The following is a 24763-nucleotide window of genomic DNA, read 5'->3' on the forward strand; positions in this document are numbered from 1 at the left end:
CTTGTAGTGACCGGGTTTACCACAATTATAGCATGATCCTTTTGACTTAGATTTCTTACTTTCATCTTGCTTGTTAGGTTTGGCTTGACGTCTATAGTAGACGAGGTTGTTGTCCGAATGTTTGATTTCATTTTTACGTAGATATCTATTATACTTTCTTACGAATAAGCCCATATCTTCATCCGGACTTTCACCTTCATCACTAGAGTCACTTCCACACGAATCCTTGGTGGTTGACTTTGAACTTGAAGCCTTTAACGCGGTTGACTTCTTTTCGGTGTCCTTTGACTTTTCTTTATTTTCTTTCTATTCATGCTTATTTAGATTCATGAGATCTTTCTCATGTTCTCAAGCTTGCGAAATAGTGACGTAAGATCCAAACTAGTGAGATTGTTGGCTTCCTTGATTGTCGTGACCTTCGGTTGCCATTCCCTACTAAGACATCTCAAAACTTTATTAGTAGCAACAACATTAGGAGTAATATGTCCTAGAGTGTGTAAGTGATTGATAATATGAGAAAATCTCTTCTGCATCTCCACAATGGTTTCACCATGCTTCATGTGAAAGAGATCAAACTCTTGCGTTAAGGTATTGATTATAGATAGTTTTACATCATTTATTCCCTCATGGGCGATTTGCAATGCGTCCCACATTGCCTTAGCAGTTTCGCAATGTGAGACATGAAAGTACTCATCAACCCCTAGGGAAGCTATAATCATGTTTCTAGCTTTCTAGTCATAGGCATAATTCTTTTCATCTTTTTCATCCCATTGTGCTTCTGGTTTAGGTCTGGTAACACCTGCCTCATTGGTCATGGTTATTTCCATAGGACCTTCAAGGATGACTTTCCATATTTTTCTATCAACGGAGTTGATATGCACCCGCATACAGTCTTTCCAATAACTATAGTTTTCACCGGTGAAAACAGGCGCTCTATTGTACGCCCCTTTTGGATCGATCTTCGTTTTCTAAGAAGTTATATGAGAAGCACTAGATAAACTGGCGCTCGTGATACCACTTGTTAGACGATGTGACGGATCTGGAAGGGGGGTTGAATAGATCCCTTGTTTATTTTTTGCGCTTCTTAAATTTCAAACAAAAGCACCCTGGATTCAAAAATCGTCTACAATCGATCCGTTATTGAAATGACCGTGTTAGAACAAGATTTGTTCTGATCAATATTCTTAGTTTTGATGATAACAATGTATATGAATTTTGTATGAGATAATGTGGTACTCTAATACTATGCAATTTCCATTTCAGGAATTATATAAAGAGTATGCACAAAATCAGCGCAAGAAGCACTGACTCAGAAGGTTCAGCATGCAACATCAGAACATGGTCTGGCAAGACATCAGAAGATGGTCAAGCAGAATCAGAACATGGTCTATGGAAGCATCAGAAGAACTTGAAATCAGAAGCAAAAGCACTGAAGTTCTCATGGTATCGCGCTAAGAAGCACTTCAAGGTCAGAAGACAAGAAGATGCTCTGCACCAAGCTGTTTGACTCTGATGATATTCAAACGTTGTTTACACAAACATCAGATCAGAAGCAAGTACTAGCTGCCAGGCTACGCTGACTGACAAAAGGAACGTTGAAATCTATTAAAGGCAACGTCAGTAGACACAGCGAAAGCAAGGCTCGAGGTAGTTGACAAAAGAGTGAAACATTAAATGCAATGCTATACGGATCACGCAAAGAATTAAATGCTCCCAACGGTCATCTTCTCAAACGCCTATAAATATGAAGTTCTGATGAGAAGCTATGTTACGAACTTTGGAACCAACTCTGAGTAATATACAGAAACGCTGTCAAATTCAAAAAGCTCTCAAACTTCATCTTCAACCTCACTACATTGCTGTTGTAATATATTAGTGAGATTAAGCTTAAACTTAAGAGAAAATCACAGTTGTGATAACAGCTTATTAAGAAGCATTGCAACTCTTATAAGAATTTGTTTACATTAATTTGTAAGAACTAGAGTGATCAGGTTGTGATCAGTATACTCTAGAAAGTCTTAGAGGGTATCTAAGCAGTTTGTTCCTAGAGTGATCAGGTTGTGATCAGAATACTCTAGAAGACTTAGAAGTTACCTAAGTGGAAAACCATTGTAATCTTGTGTGATTAGTGGATTAAATTCTCAGGTGAGGTAAATCACACCAAGGGGGTGGACTGGAGTAGTTTAGTTAACAACGAACCAGGATAAAAATCATTGTGCAAATTGTTTTTATCTTACAAGTTTTAAAGCTACACTTATTCAAACCCCCCCCCCCCCCTTTCTAAGTGTTTTTCTATCCTTCAGAGCGGATATGTGAAACCGAATGGTTGATGAAAAGTGATTCAATACTTTAGTTTATCACTTAGCTTAACTTTGTCACTTAGTGTTTATTACTACTAACGATCTGTTTCAAAGTAATGACAATAATTTGTGTGTTTGTTAATTTGTCCAACATTTGGTGTGCAAAATAAACCAAATTCTAACAGCTCACAATCACACAGATTATGTTGAATGAAAGTAAAATGCGAGAAAGAGAAACAACACATGATTTGTTTAGGCAGTTCCCCTTGTCGTCCTCGCGCAGGTTACGTCTGCCCCTAATTCCAAAATTAAAATCAGGATAGTTTGCTATTATGATTGCAAAAGTTTACTAGAGATAGAAATTAGTCACCATAATTCACACCCAAATAGTTGAATTGAAAACTAAGCTCCTCTCTTCCCTTGATTCGAGTTGAACCAAGTGTGTCACTGATCTTTGATAAACCTCCGGTTGTATCTACCTTGTTGAGAACCCAATTCATTTCTCAAACCTTTTGCTCGGTTGATTATATCCCAAGATCGTGACCCCAATTCTTCCTTCCCTATCCTCCGATTGTTGCTACCTTGTTGAACGAACCCATGATTCCTAAATCCCTTGAGCACGGCTGAATATGGATGAAGCAAATACTTGTCAAAAACCCCAAAATTACAATGATCTTGGAGGACAAAACCCTAAGATTTTATTCAAGAAAAACCCATGATCTCTCAACCCGAACAAGATCACAATCTTCTACTATCGGATGTTATCAACACGTGCCCCGCACCTTGATCGACAAAAATGATTATGTGTAGTTGTCAATGGATGAGTGAGAGGTTGAAGATGATGAGAGACTTTTGTTTCTATTTCACTTTTCTTGTTGAAAACCAAAATGGTAGAACCAAACATAACTTTATATGTTATCTAAGACAAAGCACCAACTAATAAGCTGAAAAACTGATTTTCTGCGCGAGCGGTCAACCTGAGCATCTGAGGCAAACGACCTGAGCATTCTCGAAGGTGACATGAGGCAAAATTATTAAGCCATGCGTCGACCTATGGGTCGACCTGAGCATTCCCGAGGGTGGTCTAAACATCCATGCGTTGACATATACAGGGCCATGCGTCGATGCATTGTTTGCAAAATTGGTTCCCAGGTTACGTCGACCTATAGGTCGGCCTGAGCATTCCCGAGGCTAGTCCAAAATCTTGCTTTCAGCATGAGTCGACCTGAGCCTCTTTGTGAGTCGACCTGAGCCCCAAAAAAACCAAAAACGCCAATTTTTATGATCCTTCATGCTTCCTTGTTCATCCTATCGAATAGTAACATATCCAAACTAAGGAGACATGTTTTGACATCATTGAAACACTTTATTGTAGAGCTTTGCCCTCACATATGGAAGACGAAATAGTTGACAAGAAACAATTGTCTATTTACAGTAATTTTTTGCCACCTTATTGATATTAATTTTATAATACTTGTGCTACATTGTTAATAATATTTCATCTAAACCATTTTCAAGCATGGATCCACTAGCATTTTCACATGTGTGCTCAATCATCCTACTCGGAGAAAATCGGGCGACCGAGACGTTCTGAGTTGCTCTTGACTACTTTGATAGAGAAAATCAGGCGACCAAGTCGTTATGAGTTGCTCTAGACTGCATTGGGTCGGGTGATATTTGTTTTATGTTGTATGTCGATCACAATGATTCACAATCTTTGAAAGTGATAGCCTTGTACTCTAAATGGTGTGTGGGTCTCGAATTATGTAGCCTCATCTACCTAAGTGAGTATTGTTGTAGTTCGAGTATATGTAGGATAAACCTAGAGACCCCATAATTATTATTCCTGCCATTGTCTTGTGCGGGAATGTTGATGAGATATATGTGGAGTATTATGACATATGCTCTTGAAGGATGCACGCCGTGTGTTAACTCCTCGTCCATGGAGTACGATATACGGCTACATCTAATATTTTTATAGAGTGCCACATCCTTAAATGACACCAGATACATAAGGAGATCCCTTGAGACTGAATCATTATGAGATCTTAGAAGACGAACAGACAAGGATGGACCATGTCGCTGATGTGTTGTTGATATGTCACTATTGTGACTATTTAGAGTGAGGTCCTAGCTAGTGGTGAGTTTGAGGAAGACACTCCTTAGATGACCACCCTACAACTCATCTCACCATATGCTTGAAATGCGTTGTAGTATAGAAGGCAGGTGAGGAACATGGGCATCAAATATATGCAGTAGTTGTCTTTTACTTTGTATTTTTATATTTTGTCATTTTGTTTTATGGTTCGTTATGGGATTGATGTTGCCATTTTGACATTCAAATATACGCACTAGTTCTTCTATTTTCTCAATTGTAAGGAAACACGAAAAATACACATACAAGATTAATTCGGAGATTAAAATAGAGATTTTTTTTGGCAAAAATGAAATGTCAATCTAATAAAGTGATTTGGTGTATAATAAACATATTCAGATTTTAAAATCCAAATAATACAAAGAATATTTTAGAATTTTTATAGGATGTGTAATCATTACATGAAATAGGGTGTAATGATCAACGTCCAATTATAATCTACACTATAGTTCTTCCGGCAAATTTAGGCCATGAACATTGTACTTTTTCTTCTAATTATAGATTGAGCAAACTTCACCCATTCCTCATTGGATTATTTGTACCAATGAAACTCCTCTTGAAAGAAAATCAAGTTGTATGAATACCTCAATTTGGCTCAAGATAAAGAAGGTACTAAGAATCAGAAGTTTGTATAGCTCTCTAAATGCCTTCAAACAATATTTAGACAGTTATTTTTCTTGCTTTTCTTAGACGGTTGGCAAAGCTTTGGCTAGATTTCTTTTACTACCGTTCCAGGGGTCCTCTACAACATCTTGATACGGAATCAAGGGAAATAAAGCTTTAAAACAAAACCAAAATTATTAGATTTTACTAGCTTCATGAAGAGTGGTTCTAAACTCCTTCATGAAGGCCTTATAATCTTAGAAGAGGAATGGTAACAATAATGGAATGTCCAGCCGGTTTCCACGACAGTGATAGTACAATAGGTACCATATTAAGATGAGATACAAAAATCTCGTGAATGTTTTTATGACTGGAAAGTTGAAATTGGGAAGTAACCAAGCACCATCTATTAGTACAACAGGTACTATGTTTTTACAACATAGTGTATTTATATCACGCATGATCAACTATAGTAGGATCACCCACTCGTAGTTGAATATTGTATCACTTGTAGTGCACCAACCTGTACATCGGCTCAGGTTTCCTAGAAACCCTTTTCCTTTACTTTTCTTGAGCAAAGTGAATCAAGATAGAAACTTCATTATCATTCACCGACTACTTAAAAGCAAGCCTCTAAAACACTTTGGAAGTTATTAATCCTCTTCATGCTCATTTAACTATAAGACCGATGCATCCTAAATGTTCAAAGGCAGTTTCAGATAATCTAAAATTACAAATCTGAAATTTTGTAGTCATCACTGAGATGCAAGTGCACCAACCTGTAATGGAAAGATTTACTCAGTTCAGTTTTAACGGACAAGATGAGAAGACAGCAAATTCCTTGAATTAAACTTTTTTTTCCTTCATTTCATTTCATTTTCTATGAAGACTAAATGTCCTACAACTAAATGAATTACAAATCAATGGTTAAAAAAAACTAACTGTACACAACAATGACAGAAAAAGCAGACCAGAGAATTATGCTTTAGACTAATAATTTACAGACTCCCCACGCTAAAAGAGGCAGGCAGTTCTGAATGATGAACCACAAAGGTTTGACCAGTATGGAAGTCTTCTTCAGCAAAAGCAAGCAAAATTTTACTGGTCCCACATGGCCTGGAATATTGCAGGTCTGTGCTTCAACCAGTGAACCATCTCCCTATCCAGTGGAGTATTGTTAATTACAGCGTCTAGCATTGGGCTACCAAAAAATTTAGGACTATTTTTGAATGACCAGATCTGGTCTTTGGGCCAAGGTCTCTGCGGATGCTTCTCCTGGATAAAAAAAGAAAAGAAAAAGTATGCTCAATCATCACTCATCAGCTACAAAGAACCCAGAAGCATACAATGGCCTGGCATGTAACAGTTAGTATTACTAACTAAATCCCAGAAACTTAGTTACAGCTGTAATGGCAGCATAAACTATTTATATCACGCATGATCATCACAAATTAAATACCATGATCAGATAGGTAGTACTTTCCTACATTATATTTACAGCTGTAATGGCAGCATAAAGGAAAAATAAATCTGAAATGCTCGAATAAGATATAGTCCAGAATTTCTTCTAGATTACCAAATTTGGCCACAACCAACGGCTAAAATTTAATCTGCAAACACCCAGTAATTACCATGTTTCAGAGCTCAATTAATTCCACCTAGATGGGGATGTCTTGACACACCAGTTGGCATTGCTGTTGTGTGAATAAAAGATTACAGTTTTTAGTCGTGAAATGACAGTAAAACTGCCTATAAAATCAGATTTGAATCTCGTATGGTGACAGCTATGTAATATCAATTTTCCTTTTCGACTAACTCCAACTATGGTTCAAAAATATGTAATTACCAAACAGAAAACAAATTTATACTGACAAGCAAAATATACAATATAAGTACATAAATGTGCATGAAGAAAACTAACCATTCTTGCCAACATGGATCTGACAGTCTTTGGACCATAAACACGTTGCCGTGAAGGCTTATGAGCCTTAGCATAGAAGGAACTGATGTCTGGCAATGACAAGCTTCCCTTGCTAGCTCTAGCCAGGGTACAATCAGGCTCCCCATCACTCTGATTATGCCAAAATATCAGTTGCCCTAAACAATAATTTTGACCATATATCTTCCGATACTCCTGAAATCCTGCTCCCAACTTGTCAGCATACTTAGGACCTAAGTCAAGTGGACTAATATAGACAGGTGGTGAAGTAGTAGTTTTATAATCCTGCACACACAAATAACTACAATTCAAACTAAAACTTTTTTAAACAAAAACTGGAAGTGCAAAAGCACCATTTTGAAAAACTGACATTAACAATACAAGAACATACCAGTACTCTAAAGAAGTACTTGGTATAAGCATAAATATGGATTAAGTCAGCAGCAGCATCATGCCGACATTTGTATGTACAAGGAAGATTTCGAACCTCGTCTCTCAACCTTCAAAAAGAGGAAAAGTAACATAAGGTAAAGATGGCAAGTTCAACCAGGACAAAATACACACAAATTAGGAGTGCAAGCACTTACCACAACAGAGATTTCTGAATAGCTTTCTGAATATCTTTAGAATTCAGAGGATCGCGAGCACGAGTTTTGGACTTGAGATCATTCAAGGTAGACTCTTCCACGTGAGGAGTCAGGCATTGAAGAAGCTCCTCAACAAACGAATCCTCTCCTTTCCAGAGGAGCGAAACAACTGCTTCAGGACTGAGCTTCTCAAGAGGAGGTGGAGCTTTCATTGGATCACCAAAAACACATCTCATAACATACCTTACCTGTAATGTAACTCAAAGATTAAAATAATATTCAAACAGGAAACAAAGTTTACTTAAAAAATACAGCTACACACTGAGATCTGAAAGTACAGAGCAAAAATTACACCATCCACTTCACATTACAGCAAAGAGTGTAGTTAGGTAGCATAAAATGCTACCTAGAATAAAAGATCTAAAATTGTTGACCATCTATAGAATGCAGTGTCATGCAACTTATCTTTAAAAAAATATTGGCCCAGTGGTATTTGTTAGCAGTGATCCTGACCCTAAAAACACTATTTGCCAATTACCATCATTCTTTTAGGATAATATTTTAAATGTGAAGCCCTTACCTTCATTAAAAACTAGAATAATAAAGCTGGAAAATACATAGCAAAATGGAAGTACAATCACCTTATCAAGCGTGACAGCAAGATTCTGAAGCCTCTGGTTGTATACACCCTCAGCCTGACTCATAAAGAGACATAGGAAAGGAAATAAATATTCTTTAAACTAGTCTTAGGTTGATAATAAGTTACAGGTAGAGAAACAAGAGCACACCTGAACCTCTGCGTCACTCCTCTCAACTTCAAGACATATATCTGAAAAATATTTTCTTTTTTCTTCCAAATTATGCTTTAGAATTGCCTCAGGAAGTTTAGTTCTTTCAAAATTAATAAATCTCACCTACACCAGCACAATGTGTCACAAAAAAATAAAAAATAAAAGAATATAGAAAGTAAAAAACATCAACACAACACAGAGGAAGCAAGGCACATACAAGGCGAGCCGCATAAGCAACTAGCCAATCTGGCAAGCCTCCAAGCAAACAATTGCCTAAACCAGCTCTTCCCAAGTCATTGTAGTCCTCTTCAGAAACGGAGTTTAATTCACAGGCTTCTAGCATCAAATAATGACAGTCAAGAATTCCATGCCACTCTTTCAGTACCTGAAAGGACCAAAAGTACTCCAGTCAGCAGCTAAAATGATCAAAATTTAAAAAAAAATCATTTAAATTTGAAGCTATTTCAAATAGCTTTTCATAAAAATTATTTGAGATACATCTTTATGAAAAAATTATGATTTTGATCACGTTTTAATCGTCAATAATGTATATTTATGCTATAAGATGTCAAAATTAGTCTTTTAATTTATAAAAAATTAATTTAAAAAAACTTCAAATTTTTTTAAAATGTTTTTATAAAAATCATTTTTGAAAATACAAATAAAACAAACGGGCCCGGGCCTATAATGTCAAGAGAAATTTATGCCAATGATCTGCAAGTCCATATTTCAGGATATACAAGGCATTCATTTGGTTGATTGTAATGCAAAAAATTATTTCTTTTAATTTATCCTTAGGTCAGACTGTCTGGTATGGTATCTACATTTCCTAGTCGTATAATTTATTAATCGTTTGTAATCATAATGGTATGAAAACAAATAAGAGGACAGCAAAATGCAGCTAAAAGTATCCAATTGTGTCGAATGAGTGCCCACGTCGATAGAGAGTCTATTTGACACGTGCTTTTTTAATTTTCTACTTTTATATTTTATCAGCACTTTAAAGTCAAAGATTTTGTTAAACCTTTTGGAAAGCCCCTTCACCAGTCAAATTTAGATAGCTTCCTCGGCAAACTTGGCTTCCACATAAACAGACTGATGCTTCATATTCCTCCTTGCTCTGCAGTGAGATGAAACAGGTATTCATTAGAAAAAAAAATATAAAGGGGATACATTTTACTTTAAGAATGCAAAAGCTTGACAAGCAACTGGACAAACCTCTGTAACAGAGTTGTAATCAAAAGTGATCTCCTCGCCATGTTGAATTTTACGAACACTATATATACCAATTTGATAATGACCGCCAACAGCAGTAACTCTGAAAATATAAGAGAATAAGATAATGGTTAAATACAAAAATCATATCCCATTCAAGTAAGTTCAAAAGAATTAGTTAATTACACCCATTTATTATAATCATCTGCTTTTAAATAATACTCCAAAAAGGCACTTTCAATGATATAATTAAAGATTAAATATGGGAGTTTTTGAGTTGATCCCAGACTCAATGCTTAATTCGTCAACCAAAAGGAAGACATATTACAATACAGCATAAAAGAACCAAGAAGGATGGGGCAGGAGAATTTTGACTGGAATCAATGCAGAGAGTAATTTCAGGAACAGGAAATAGGGATTTGGAAGGGAGGAGGAATGTTGAGGAATAAATAATTAGGGGGTTAAACTTTACAGCCTTCTTGAGCTACAGGAAGATCATTAAGTTAAGGACATCGAAATGAGAATTTTGACTGGATGGATAGACATGAAGAAAAAGAGATTTCCAAAAGAGGGATTTGGAGGGGAGGTGGAACTTTAAAGAATAAAAATGAGAGGCGAGAGAAGGGTATTAAAAGGTGCAATACAGCATGTATGGTTAAGCTTTTCGGCTTTTCCAATGGAAATGGCAAAAGTTTACAGTTTCAATGAATGTTTGACCAAAGCTTGTAAGGAGCAACTTCGGTTAAAATCGAATCTTCACCAAGCATATAAAGCTTACTCAAACAGGCTGACAATATTTAAAGGAAGCCAGGGGTGGACCCACAGTTTGCAAGAACCTGTGCTTCCCAACCACAGATATTATGTTGTGTATGCAAAAACTATCACGATTGAACTAGGTAATGGGTGCACAGAATCTTTTAAGCATATGAATTTCCCAAAATATACAAGCTATGCACTGAAAAAGTTAACTGTTTTAAAATAAACAGGACCAACATCAAGTTGTTAACAAGTCAAAAACATATTGGAAACAACAATAGAAGACAAATGTACTTACTTTGCTTCACAATTAGGTCGGCATGAATGACATATTCGACTGGCATAGTTAGCCTTATGCATGGCATCAACAACAACCAAGTCATAACCATCAGCATCACCCTGTCATGTAAATGAAGATTAGGCTAGTCCACAAAGTTGATAGATTGACAAACAAAATCAAGTTAAAACAACAAATTTCTTTTCTGAAGCATCAGGCACCTTTGGCCTCTCGAGGTATATGTTATAAAATTCTGGTGCTGGATCTTTGCTATTTTTTTGCAGAGATCGTATCCCATCTTGTTTCTCAAACCACTTCCATACAGGATACACCTGATAAAAATAAAAACTATGTAAATATGTGAAATAAAAATTTGCAGCCATCATATTAAGACTAAGTTTCTAAATAACACAGCACACCAATTGAAGAGGATAACAAACATCATGTATAAGCATATACTGTCCATGTGACATTCTGTGCAAAACTACAAGATGGCACAGCCAGAAATGGTAAATATTCAATGAGGCAAACTAGAAAACAGAATGTTAAAAAATGTCATAAAGCAAATAGGAATAAAGATCAAGATCACAATTTTATAGGCGAACGTCACAAAACTAATAATTTAATAATTCATGTGTATTTCAAATTTAAAACGTGTCAAAATTTGCAGCAATCAATCATAAATAGTTTGATGATGGAAAATATGAAACTACTATATTGTCTACTCTCATCAGTATATACATTATAGGATAGATAGATATTGAGATTATATAACTTGCATATTTATACCTGAAAAGAAACGTGAATAAAGAAGTATAAATAAAATATCAATATAAATAGGTAGCCATACCTCTCCAAGAAACTCCACGACAAAATCATCTTCGCCAAAGCCCTCTTCCTTATTGCAAACAACACCAAGCCCCTGCATGATCCAGATCAATTGACAGTTATAGGCAGCTCAAAGAAGGAAACAAACTGAATTTAGTACTGAATTGAATCACCTAGGACAGAGAGAACCAATGGAAGCTAACCATTGAATTTTAGTGTTTCATAAATACAAGCATGCGTGTATGTATGTATGCATGAACAAATTCATAAAGTGTATACCTTTCTATAAGCTACATATTTATCATCAGGACGTCTGCCTATGGCTTTTAGGATACCTTGGCACATACCAATCATTCTTGCGTCACGGTGCTCCTCTGCACACCTTTCAATCTCTTGGATAACAGGCTGCAAAGGGTAGCTCATTGGAGTGCTTCCAGTTCCGGTAAAATGCCTAACTTGCATATTCAATGTCCGAAGGAGTGTCTCTTCTATAAACACATGCTTCTCTTGAAGAGACCAATCTAACCCCTCAGGCATAGAATCAAGTAAAAGATTGTGTGTATAGGGATCGATTCCATAAACCTCTTGCTCAATAACCTCATTTTCAAGCCTTTTTCTAGGTTTGTAATCCTTGACTTCAGGAAGTTCCATATCAGACTCCTCAGTGCCATTCTTTTGTGCAGCCAACTTCTCTGCATAGTCATCTGGTAGTGAAACCCGCATCTTCCTTTGCACATCATCCTCATCAGCTACAATGACATATTGATCAATGACATCATATTTCCGAGTAACAGGAGGAACCAAACTTGCTTTCGTCATACGAGCTCCCCATTCACGTTCATCTGTAATGAAATCCAACCCATCACTAGGTGTGAAGTATCCATTTCCCTTTGATTCTCTGGTTCGTCTCTCTAGATGAGCTTCTTGGTCACTATCAGTATTGGAGGTTGAAGTATCACCGTCACTATTGCCATCTTCAGAAGACCTATCAAGGTCATCAGATGTCTCACTCTCTGAGTCCATAGATTTCTTATTCAATTTTGATAAACGCCTTCTGATTTCTCTATCAGAAGCATACTCTCCATTATCCAAACCACCATGTATTCCATCACTCCTATACTTTCTCTCAGTCACTAATCTATTCTTCTTGTACTTAGAGGAAGTAGAACAGAATGCCAACGGTAAGTCATTTCCCGATAACTTCAATTGCGCATCTCTATCATTCACATATTTAGAACTTTCCTCCAACCGTGTTGCAAGCTGAATAAATAATGAGATAACATGATTCATATCATTAGCATCACCACGATTCTTTGCCCTGTAATAAATACGCATATAAGTAAATTATTAATTAAATAAATATGGGCGGTAGAGGAAAGGGAGAATCTGTACAAGAGTGAGGAACTAGTTACACAAGGTGGATAATCAGGAGAGTATAAATAAACAGAGAAAATAAAAAGCAGCCCAACTGAAGAATTGTAGCAGAGCCACTATAGGATGTAAGGAGGAACTTTTCTCTTGGAAGAGAGAATCCATTTCTGTGAATATCATAATGGAATTGATTCTCTCCTTAGCACAGTTCTATTACTTTCCATACTCTTTTTCAATAATCCATAATTTTAAATTGTGGGGGCAATATTATATGCATATATATTGTTTTTAAGAGTGCAAGTATACATCATAATATTCTCGACGACTTTTCAAATTTTGAAAACATATGAACGATTATAAAAAATATATACTAACTTTGCAAAAAATATACATAATACTCCTAGTCAAGAAGGAAAAACAAAAAACTATCAAAACCAATGAACCTCATATTTGTTGTTACTTTTTGAAGGTTTTGTCAAATATCGAGAATTGTGAGATATTAAATGCACCCACTAATATTAAAAGACAAACATTTTAAAGAAGGGCAAAAAAGTCTTTTAAACAATAAATGCATCTTAGAAGTTGTGACTTTTTCTTATAAAAGGAATAAAAAAAATCAAAATTTTATTATAATAAAGACAAGAAAATTGCAATTCTAAAATTATTATGATCTAAAAGATGCAATATAAATTTAATTATATTTTTCATAAATTGGCTATGAGGGACAAATATTAAAGAGGTGAGAGTTTTTACGTAAATTATGGGCCGCACTGCATTATAATGGAGTTTAAACTTTTGTGTATGTAACTGTGTATAGATATTTTTTCCAAAGATGAAAATAAGAAATATTATAAATATTTAAGAGGCGAGAGTTTTTAGGTAATTTATAGGCCGCACTACATTACAATGGGGTTGAAACTTTTGTGTATGTAATTGTGTATAGATATTTTTTCAAAAGATAAAAACATGAAATATTATAAATAGACTTCACCACTAGCATAAGACATAAATTGAGAAAATTTACAATTACCAAAGTTATTTGAGATTTTTTGAACAAGAGCCTATGTGCAATCATACAAAAGAACCACCACAATTCCATCAACGTGTCGGTAGTGCCAGAAACATAGCCAACTAGCGGCCTTTATGCCAAATCTACTAGTAACCAAACCAATTAAATAAGCAACTAAGCCAAAATACCCCAAAGTTATTAAGTATACATTTTATACATATAGCATTGTATCAAAGAATATTATTGCAGGCGAGTGCCCCCACAAAACCGTAAGTGCATCCATCTCTGATCTTTTGCATTCTTCTTAGAACATACAGATACACGCACATGTGCCCACATATACCCCACATATGATAACCATAGAATCAAAAAAAGAAAAAGAAAAAGAAACTCTCTCCGTCCCAATTTATGAGCACCTTTGGGGAAAAAATTATCCCTAAACTCTTCCAAACTGCTAGATGCATTTAATAATTTTTTTTCCAAATATACCCCTAATTAAACTACTAATTTATCTTGGAAGATAAAAATTCTATATATTAAAAGTGTTTATACCCAAAGGACAGTTTAGTAATAGTAAAACACAAAATATACACATTAATTACATATCAACTTTTCTAAATGTTTTAAATATAATTCTATACGTATTGTGTTATTATTTGTATAGATTGTACTCGCTGGGCTAATTAGGCCATTAGGTATAGCATAGTCTATTTAAACAGTTTAGTGGTTGTACTCTAATTACTTTTGATATAGTATTCAGAAAATCATTGTCCAATTCTAAGCTTAATATATGTGAAAACTGAAAAGTGGCAAAGGGGCAGAGGAACGAGGGAGTATATGACAAAAAAAGCATTCATATCAAGGAAAAAGATGAAAAAAGAAAACTTAAACCTACTTCATTGCATCTCGGCACATTCTGCTTATGTCCTCCTTCACAGAGCTCAGCCCATGCCCACTGTAATAACCTCTTTTTATTTTAGCCTCAATTTCTGCAACCTATAAGCAAATAATAATAATACATTAGAAATTCTAAATAACAAAAATTTCATAATTACTTGAAAAGAATTTATTGCAGAAATTATTCATGTACCTTGGGTACAAAAAAGTCACAAGCATTTGCCTTCATAATTTCCCTGAGTCTTGAAGCAAGAAATTCCTCCATCTTTTTGTAACCACTTTCCGACTTCTTAATTGACCATCGTCTTGTTCGAGCATCTCTAGAGAGGATAGAAGAGGACTTTCTTGCATCATATAATTTTGAACGCTTGTATAAATTTTGACGGAATAATTGCTTCACCGTGTCTCTCTTGTCCACACTATCAAAATAAACCTTCAGCTCACCAAAATTATCCCTAATACCAAAACTACTGGCTTTAGAAACGGACAAAGATTGATCAGTAATCTGTTTGAGGCTTCTGATTTTATGTGGCTCATCTGCAATTTTAGTTATGCGTGAATTTCGGCTCTTGATCCATTTCACATTGGAAAATTTAGGAGTGAGCTCCTCAAACTGATTGCACCCTCTGATATCTACAGTAGATAAACCAGGAAATAAGAGAAACACTTTCTCTAGCATGTCAGCAGTAATATTGGTGCAACCCATTAGAATCATAGATTTGATTTTGTCTTTTTCATAGGCATTCTGCAAGCAAACAATCAGGTTAGATGGGAAAACAATGAAATATTTCTGACAATGTTAAATGAAAAATATAATAAACCTACCACAATATTCCAAAGTATGGAATCGGTGCAAAAATGGCCAAGGGATGACAAGTTGACATTTTTCGAAACTTCTTTGTAAAACTTTACAGACGCTTTCCAATGCTTGCATGTCATGGACGCAAAGACGAGAGACTTCAAATCAGACCTCAAGAAGTGGAAGACTCGTGCCAACATTCGACCGTCCAATAAGCCCCACCTTTCCTCCTTGGAAACAGTAACGCCGTTCTCTTCAGCAGAGAAAGTAACATCACCAGACAGGGCCTCAAGAGTGGATTTATCATTCTCAATAATAAAGCTGTCATCTTCAAAATCACTCTCTTCTTCACTATCTTCAACCAGCACCCGGATTCTTTTGGAAGCATGCGCATCACCTTCTGAAATAAATATGACCCAACACATGTCAATATTTCAAGTAATTAATAGTATGATAATACAAATAAGTTTCAAGAATATAGATATTCTTCTAATACTATTTACTACCAATATTTTAATATTAAAATTTTATTTAACAGTGATTATAAACAGGTGGTGCATAAGGCTTACACAAGGCAGGGTCTATGGTCTAAAGAGGGTAGATGTATGAAACCTAATTCTGCGCGGAGAGGCTGTTTCCAGGATTTTAGTGCATGACTGAATTCCATGTCACAAGGAAGCAACCTTACTATGGTGCCAAGGCTCTACCTCATGTTTAAAAGTGATCATGAAAAGAAACAATTATCCTAATGAAATAGGTTGGTTCATAATGAGAAGCATAGGATTAGATTTAGATGGATAATGTATTTCATGAGGAAGCCCAAGACAGAGCCCACCAAGTAAGCTTCAGAAACAAGAAAAAGCACCCAACTGAACATAGACTAAGCAAGTCTCGAATGGGTGAAGAGTTTGGGGAGGGGGGAAGACTACCGACAAGCAGAATGAATCAGTGTGCACAACAATGTTTCGAACAAATCCAAAATTGGATAGAGGAGGGGTAGAGAGAAGCACTGAAAAGAAGTGTACAAGCTGCAAAAACCAGAATCAGAACAAAGTTGCGGGCAAGATGTTAAAAAGAGGCATACGAGAAGTTGAGAATACTGAATCGAAGAGGTTGTCAGATTCTTTAAGCAAGTAGAGATCATTGAGGAACAGAAAAGAGAATCTCATGGGAGAGACATGCATCAGAAATTGCTTGGCTGGTTGAGTTTTTTTCCCAGTAAACTGATTATTTTGAACCAGGTTGCCAAGCGAAAGAAAGGCCCAATAGGACCTAGAATTGTTGTAGCTCAACAGTCCCTTCAAATTATACGCGTAAGATTACTGATTCTACAAGATCTGAAAGTTTGTGATTCTCAATCTGAATTACTCAAGGGCTTGAAAACAACGAAACTTGTGATTTTGACTAGACTGGTTTAGAAGACATGATAAAATGATAGCACCGAAAGATTCTCAATAAAGCATATTGACATGAATAATGATGCATAGTGCAGCAATCAATTCTCCATATCATTTTATCAATCATATTAAGAAAATTAACACATACCACCAACTAGATGTCGTTAATCAAAATAGAACTAGTGATAGACAGATCTGGAACCAGATAGAGTGAAAGAGGTGAATCACTGAAGGGAAGATCCTTCAAGAAATGCTTTATTTCTGAGTAGTATGAATACAATTCCAAAGAACAGAAATTTTAAGAGTATGGTAATGCACATGAGGCCTAATGATATACAATTGTATAAAGTAGGACCAACTAAAACTATATTACATATATTTTCCAATAAATGAGTTTCCAACTTAACTATATGAAGTATACAAAATAATAACCAAAAATACCAAAATTGCACACAAGATTTAAAGGTGTGAGGCAGCGGTTTATTTCATTTAGTAGCTAATCAAACAGCTTAGTATCTACTTTCACAATTTAGCATGATTTGACCTGTGTACTCTAGTGTTCAGATATATTTGTTCATTGCAATGCTGCATCACTTTGTACTGAAAATAAATTTTATGTTAAAATTTGGAAGGAAAAACCATAGTTGCCAAGGGCAGCTAACCCCAAAACTAGGATAGCAGGGTGACTGCTACTTGAATTTTTTTAAATATCGATAAGTAGTTTGTTTATAAATATATCTAACTACTAAATGTTCATTTTATGAGACTTTACTACATGAAACTATAATTTGATTAATGATTTATTTTTACTATTAGTTTTTTTTTATCAAAAAGTATATTTTTATGAGATATCTATTACGTTACTTTTTTATTTGATTACTGATCTATTTTTACTACTATTATTCATAAAATAATATATTATTATTATTAAATATTATATTTATGAGAATTATATTTTAATATTTTATTATCTTATTATTTTATTATTGGTTTATTACTACTACTGTGTTACTTTATTTTAAAAGACTCAAGAGGTCAAAGGCCCAAATTTTGTGATACAGCCTGTTTTAGTTACATTTTGTCTGCCGTAGCCCTTAACGGCCCAAATATTCTTCTCCCTAAACCTAGCATCTAAACAACAGAAGCATAGCAGCACTGTAACAACCAACATTGTAACGGACACATGGAAAACACAGATTTATGTGTGTTCTAAGCTCGAGATAAATGCTGGAAAACACAGCTTTGGCCAGAAAACATAGATATCTGTTGCCGAAAAATTTCAGATCTGGCCAGAAAACTTAGATCTCTGTTGCCGAAAATTTCAGATCTGGCCAGAAAACACACAACGTTGTATCCGAAAAATGCAGATTTGTTAGCAAAATTGCATGGCACTCTAGGAGCACCGCTAAACACATAAACTGAGACAGCATCTAAACAAGAGAAGTATAGTAGCACTGTAACAGCCACCCACAACCAACATTGTAACGGGCACATGGAAAACACTGATTTATGTGTTCTAAGCTCGAGATAAAAGCTTCATGCTGGAAAACGTAGCAGTGGCCAGAAAACTTAGATCTCTGTTGCCGAAAATTTCAGATCTGGCCAGAAAACACAACGTTGAATCCGAAAAATGCAGATTCGTCAGAAAAATTGCATGGCACTCTAGGAGCACCATAAACCGAGACAGAAAATCCTTCTGTGATTGTTGCTACTCCCTTCTGCGACATAGCATCGCTTATGGGAGTGGACAGCCTCCATTCCACTCAGCTCTGCCACTATCGATGTGCTACTGGCTGCTATTGACAACATAGGGAAAAACACAAATATTTGGATGAACCCATCCCAAGAAGTACCTGTACGAGATTACCCAGTTCTAAGGTTACAACAATGATTTAAAGGTACCAGTGGATCCATAGCTGGTGAGGAAAATGTTAAATCAAGTGGTTTACATGATAAGAGATTTCTTTGAAGTTTGAACGAAATGAAATGAAGAAACATGATAAAAATATACAGAGAGAAAAAAGGGGGTGAGAACACATCTAAACAGTGCACCTTTAAATTATTCAAAGGTAAGAGAAGACAATGCACATATCATATCATAGCTGGTTGAAACAAAAACAGGGATAGCTGTAAATTTTAAAAAATAAATTGTTACCTGATTTCCAATATATTTGTTTCTCAACTTCCTTCTTTGGTTGTCTTGCATTGATCCAAGGATCTAAAACCTCATTTATTACTGCAGCAAATTCCCGGCTCTTATATGATTTAATTACTAATTCATGTAGTTTCCCGCGAGTATAACCAACAAACTGGGGGTATATGCTGTTAAACATATTTGACTTAGAATGGGGTTCACCAAATGAAACACCTTGATGTTCTGAAAATTCACTAGACGCTGAACTGCTTTCTTGGTGGCTCTTGTGATGGACATCCAAAGTTTCTGTTGAAGATGTAACAGGAACCCAGAGTTTATCACATTTCCTGAACACACTGCTATACTTCTTTATAATTCCTTGGTCTACTAAAGACTGTAGATCTGAAAACGACGAAGGTCCTCTTTCTCGCCCCGAACCATCAAGATAATACCAGTCGCCCAAATGCAACTGCAAGTCATGGACGGCACAGAGATGATCTTGAGAAATATTAATGGATTCTACACTCTTGCAATAGCCTTGAGAACCTTGATCAATAACAGTTTTAAACTGTGAATCTTCTTCAGATGATGATCTCTTGCTATCCCTGGTTGATGATAAAGGTCGGGCTGACCTTGAATGATATCTATCCTTGCCTTGGGTCTTGTGGTGTGACTCAGAGACCAATGATCCCTGGTCCTTGACCACGCATGAATTTATCCTGACCACTGAGTGAACATTTCCTTTTACTCCTCTAACAGAAATAAACTTGCTTTGAACTGGTCTGCTCACAGTACCACTGCAATCAACCAACTCATCAGTACAAAAAGCCCAAAGAGGAATGTCAAGCTTTCTATTGTGAGATGGATAATACAAGTCTTCTTTCCTAGCCCACCGAGGATCTTCACATCCATAGTTAGGCATTTGACATAGAGGAAACCCATCATTTAGGACCAGTTTCTTTTTAGAATATCTATCTTGGGATTCCTCATTCCTCTTCCAGTCACCGCCTTTGCATGACCATTGAGCAGAAAACCAGTCATCAGGAACGCCAAGGGTAAAGCCGTTATCCTTGTCGAAGTCTTGCTCATTTGATGCAAAATCAACTTTTGAATCATGGTCCATGCTCAGGCAAGTATCGGGCTCAGGAAAACCTAAAGAAAACAAGAGGAGAATACTTGTCATGAAACGTACACCTCAAAGTAATAAACATCAATGGAGGAACTAGTTTTGGAAACATAACAAGATGAATGAAATCACCATTTTAAGCTATCATCAGTTTACATCAAAATGCATTATTTTAAAAATAAGTCAAAACATGTTATCTTATTATGCACATGATCCACATACAGTATAAAAATGTACAGAAGTTTATGCAACCACCATATTACTTGTAAAGCTGAAGCAGAACACTAAATCACATAAGATGACAGATTGAGCACAATTCAAATTGTTAGTTCAACTGAAAGAAATAGTTTAACTCATGCAAGCATACAAGAGGATAGTGGAGTTAAAACAAATTATTTGTACACTACCATATAATTGACCAGTAGAGTGTTATAGAGACCATTTAAATCAGTTTCCACAACAGATATCAACTCCATATACTCCACATGCATTATTTATTTGAAAATATACTACCTCAAAATTATAGTGTGCATCTAATTGATGCATCTAGAAAAGTTCTACTTTTTTTCTCAATGTCAGAGGAGGGGGCTGAGTCAACTCAGTGTGAAACCAGCTAAGAAACTACAAGAAGACACCTTCTGATAATCAAGCCAAGACATCAGTAAAGAATAACGCTCAACAAACGTCAATATTTGGCAAGTATCAACTAACAATACCAAAAATGCCAAATTAATTAAAAAAACAAAAATGAAAGCCTTTCCTCACTAGGTGGGCCAAAACAATTAAAAAATAATATTAAAATAAAAACCATTCTTTTAAATATCATACCATTTAACGCGTCCAATCAAAGCTAAAAGTAAAACTTGTTAATTGCCACATAACAGCATTAGATAAAAAAAATACCAATCATAACTCCTAAGTGAACCATTAGGCGGTCCAGCAACTACATACCTTTGTAGGCTCCCAAATCGTCCCACTCTGCATATTCAAAATTCATTTGCAGGGCTTCTACAAGACAATAAGAAAACAAGATTGGAAAGATAAGATATAGCAGTAAATAAGGAAAAATGAACAGCTTGATTTAAAAAAAAATATTTTTATTTTGTAAAAGAAATCCATAAAAATATCATTAACAGAAGCAGAGACCTGTTATTGCCTCAAGCTCCCTTCCAGGAATGACATCATAACCCTCTAACAGAACACCGACCCTTTCATCAAAATGGAGGTCATCCAACGGCTCAGGTGCAAGCATATTGTCATCAGGGTATAACATTGACTTCAGGAAAGGGGCTTGCCTTTCCTGATCATTCTTGGGTCCAGATTGAAGAATATCTCCAGTATCTGACAAAAGATTACCGGAAGCTTCTGGAGGATTTACAAGCTGGGTTATGGAGTCTGACACAATCAATGGAAAACTCTGAGCTACCAGTGGTGATGCTGCATTCTCAACAGTTAACCATCTGTCACTGTCAATGTGCTTAATAAAATGATCCGACATTAATACACCCTCGTCAACAAGAACCTTGATGTCAGATAATTTAGAAGGACCATGTTCCAAACCACAATAATCAAGGTAAAACCATTTTCCTGATGATGAATCAGCAAACACAGGAACATGTGGGGGAGTATCACATATGTCCATATCTTCTTCCATAGAAGGCTGCTCCTCAGTAGGTAGGAGCAAGCAAGGAGAATCTTGGCAGTTTATAGCTGGCCTGCAGGACTCTTGTTCCTTTTCAGGTTCATTGCAGACACCTTTCACAACAGGCCCATTGGCATCGTGAACACTTCTTTCCCCTATCAATTCTTTACCTGAAAGAGTTGGCTCCTTTTGAATATTTTTGTTTTCAGGATTCTTACAGCTATGTTGTGAATTATGTTTTTCAGTTGATAAGGTTTTATTACTTGTTTCTCGATCATTATTTTGTCTAGTTCGATCAAATGGGAATTGCTCTATCAAGTTTGGAGTTCGGTCCCTGTAGCCATGATGCCGACCACGATTTTGTGGGGACCGCTCAGCGTGAATGGGACTTCTTAATTTGAGATCACGGTTACGACTTCTATCCCAATTCCTATCACATGGGGATCTTTCACGACCATGTAGAGATTTTTCACGGTTATATGGAGATCTCTCACGGCTATATGGAGATCTTTCACGACCATGCAGAGATTTCTCACGGTTATATGGAGATCTCTCACGGCTATATGGAGATCTGTCACGGCTATATGGAGATCTTTCACGGCTATACGGAGATCTATCACGGCCATAGGGTGATCTATCACGGTCATAGGGTGATCTATCACGGCCATAGGGTGACCGACGGGCAGAAGTGTGATCTTTATTATCATAATATCTAGCTCGATCGTGTGGAGATCGTTCAGAATGACGGGGACTGCATCCATGTTTATCATAAGCTAATCTGGTAGGCAAAGAAGATTCATGATGCCTAGAAGAATACTTATCGGCAGACAACTTCGAAGAACTGTTTCTGTAGGATCTCTCCACAGAATGGCGAGAATGATTCTCTGAATAAACATGGTGATCAGAATAGACATGGTGTGAGCCATCGTCACATAGTCTTCGACTTTTGAAACCAGCATAATCTCCATACTGCTTCCGCTCCCAGCCGTCTGAATCATTGCCATGCCTCTTCAAACGACTTCCAGAAGAATATTCCCGTGCATGTATCCTACCATTGTATTCATTTTTCTCCTCATCCGCAATCTTTGAACTGATCCTTATATTTCTCTCTTGTCCACCTTCCCACCTAGGTGCACTTTTAACATGCTGACTCCCACTTCTATTAAATTCCTTCTTCCTATAAAAATCATTACCTGCATACCTCCCAGAAGATGGTGTACACTCCCAGTCACGTTCAGTTTTCCACCCTTTGTCCCGACATGACTCGTACCTGTTGATTCTACTGTACCCATAGTCATCCTGACCTGTGTCTCCTTTATGCCACCTATCCGGAATAAATTCTCCCTTCTCAACATCACTGCTTATACCACCTCTCCATGACCCATATGCCCCTTTCTCATTTTCACCTTTCCAGCCCTTCTCAGAAATTATCTCCTTTTTTCTCCATATGTCAACTTCGCCCTTCTCCACCTGCATTTTTTTCCACCTCTCAGTGGCAATATCCCCATTCTCAATTTCATTACTCCGTGGTGGTGGTGGTGGTGGTGGTGAGGATGACAACGGCAGCAGCTTCTCAGGCACAAACTCTCCATTCTCCAATTCATTCCTCGGCCACTTCAAAGTCCCCAATTCACCCTCTTCAACTTCTTCCTTCTGCCCACATATTTCACCACTCTCAACACCATTGCTGCTCACTATATCCAACGCCAATTCTTTTTTCACGTTCACATTCTCCTTCTTCTTCACAGGCACTATTTTCTTCTTAACTTTTTTCACAATCTTCTTCACCTTCTTCACTTTTATCACCTTCTTCTTCTCAGGAACCTTAACCAACTCAGAACTGACACCATTCTCACTCTTCCCTCCACAAACCGTCTCCTCCGCCGCACTCGGCAACTTCTCAATAACACGCTGTTGCTGCTGCTGCTGTAGAGGCATACACGCCACGCCTCCATCACCCATTGCAATCTTCGACTCCAGAATATCAACCTAGAAAACCCTAATCAATACGTTCGCCAGGACTATTAATGCTCATTCTCCTTCCTCAATCCCGCAGCTCCAACTCAAAACCCTAAATTCCATAAATTCACAACAACAAGAAAAAACTAGTCAATTAAACCGAATGTAGGGTTTTATCGAAACACGAGTAACCTCCAACACATTCGCAAACGTCAAAAACAGAAGTTTCTCGCTCCCGATAAGAAAATTAACGGAAGAGTAAAAAAGAGCGACGCGGAAGAAGAAGAAAGAGAAGAAAATTACCGAGAAATAAATGAGAAAAGGAAAAGTACGGATCGGAGAAAAATCGAAGACGGTGGTGGTAATCGGAGCGGAGACAGATCGAGAAAAGTATGGGTGAAGAAGAAAATTGTGTGTTTAAGAGACTCTTTTTTGACGAATCAATAGAAGGAGAAAAATCGTTTGTATGTGAAGCTTCTTCTTCTCTCTCTGAATATATATGATATGATATATCTTCGTGTTTTCCTCTCCCGCTTTGCAAGTTCGCTTGTGGGCTTTAACAGAACGAAACCTTTTGTGTTTTTTATTCATTACATTTAGCATCAGTTTCTTTCTTTTCTTTTTTTTTACTTTAGGGCGTTCAGCTAGTATTTAATAGATTTCCTCATTTTTTTTATTATTAATTATTAATTTGGCAATCAGGTTAATTAAGGCATTCATGTGTGGGTGAAAATAGATAATGTTGATAACATAGACCTATAGGTTAGCTTATATAGGTTTAAGTCAGGTTATATTTTTTTTTTAAATAGAAAAAGCGTAGACTTTTTTATAAGCATGTTCAGTTAAAAAGGCTATGTCTCACTCCTCACGCCTCAAAAAAAACTTTTCAAATTTATCAGACAGACCTATTTAAATAAATAATAATAATTTTGTATTATCATTAAGTTATGTTTTGTATACTTAATTAAAATACATAAA

General features: G+C 36.3%; 1 protein-coding gene across 5 annotated transcripts; it reads right to left on the reverse strand.

Moving 5' to 3' along the window:
* Positions 1–4937: 4937 nt before the first annotated feature.
* LOC131634916 (histone-lysine N-methyltransferase ATXR3-like) lies at positions 4938–24367 on the reverse strand. 5 transcript variants are annotated; one of them, XM_058905544.1, is made up of 20 exons: positions 24089–24366; positions 21331–23897; positions 21136–21192; positions 19080–20210; positions 15554–15924; positions 14922–15473; positions 14727–14827; positions 11731–12769; positions 11474–11545; positions 10845–10955; positions 10645–10745; positions 9594–9693; positions 9400–9495; positions 8593–8760; positions 8373–8498; positions 8226–8279; positions 7585–7832; positions 7389–7497; positions 6980–7282; positions 4938–6333 (listed from the first exon to the last, which is right to left on the reverse strand). In XM_058905544.1, exons 2-20 carry the CDS (start codon positions 23786–23788, stop codon positions 6157–6159), a joined length of 7374 nt encoding a protein of 2457 aa, XP_058761527.1. In that variant the 5' UTR covers positions 23789–23897; positions 24089–24366; the 3' UTR covers positions 4938–6156. The 5 variants fall into 5 exon arrangements, with proteins under 5 accessions (XP_058761527.1, XP_058761526.1, XP_058761525.1 ...); XM_058905542.1 differs by having other exon boundaries at positions 4948–6333; positions 15554–15927; positions 24089–24365; XM_058905543.1 differs by having other exon boundaries at positions 4947–6333; positions 15554–15927; positions 21331–24365.
* Between the last annotated feature and the right edge of the window lie 396 nt (positions 24368–24763).

Source organism: Vicia villosa, unplaced genomic scaffold (assembly GCF_029867415.1).
Source record: "Vicia villosa cultivar HV-30 ecotype Madison, WI unplaced genomic scaffold, Vvil1.0 ctg.001377F_1_1, whole genome shotgun sequence".
Lineage (NCBI taxonomy): Eukaryota > Viridiplantae > Streptophyta > Magnoliopsida > Fabales > Fabaceae > Vicia > Vicia villosa.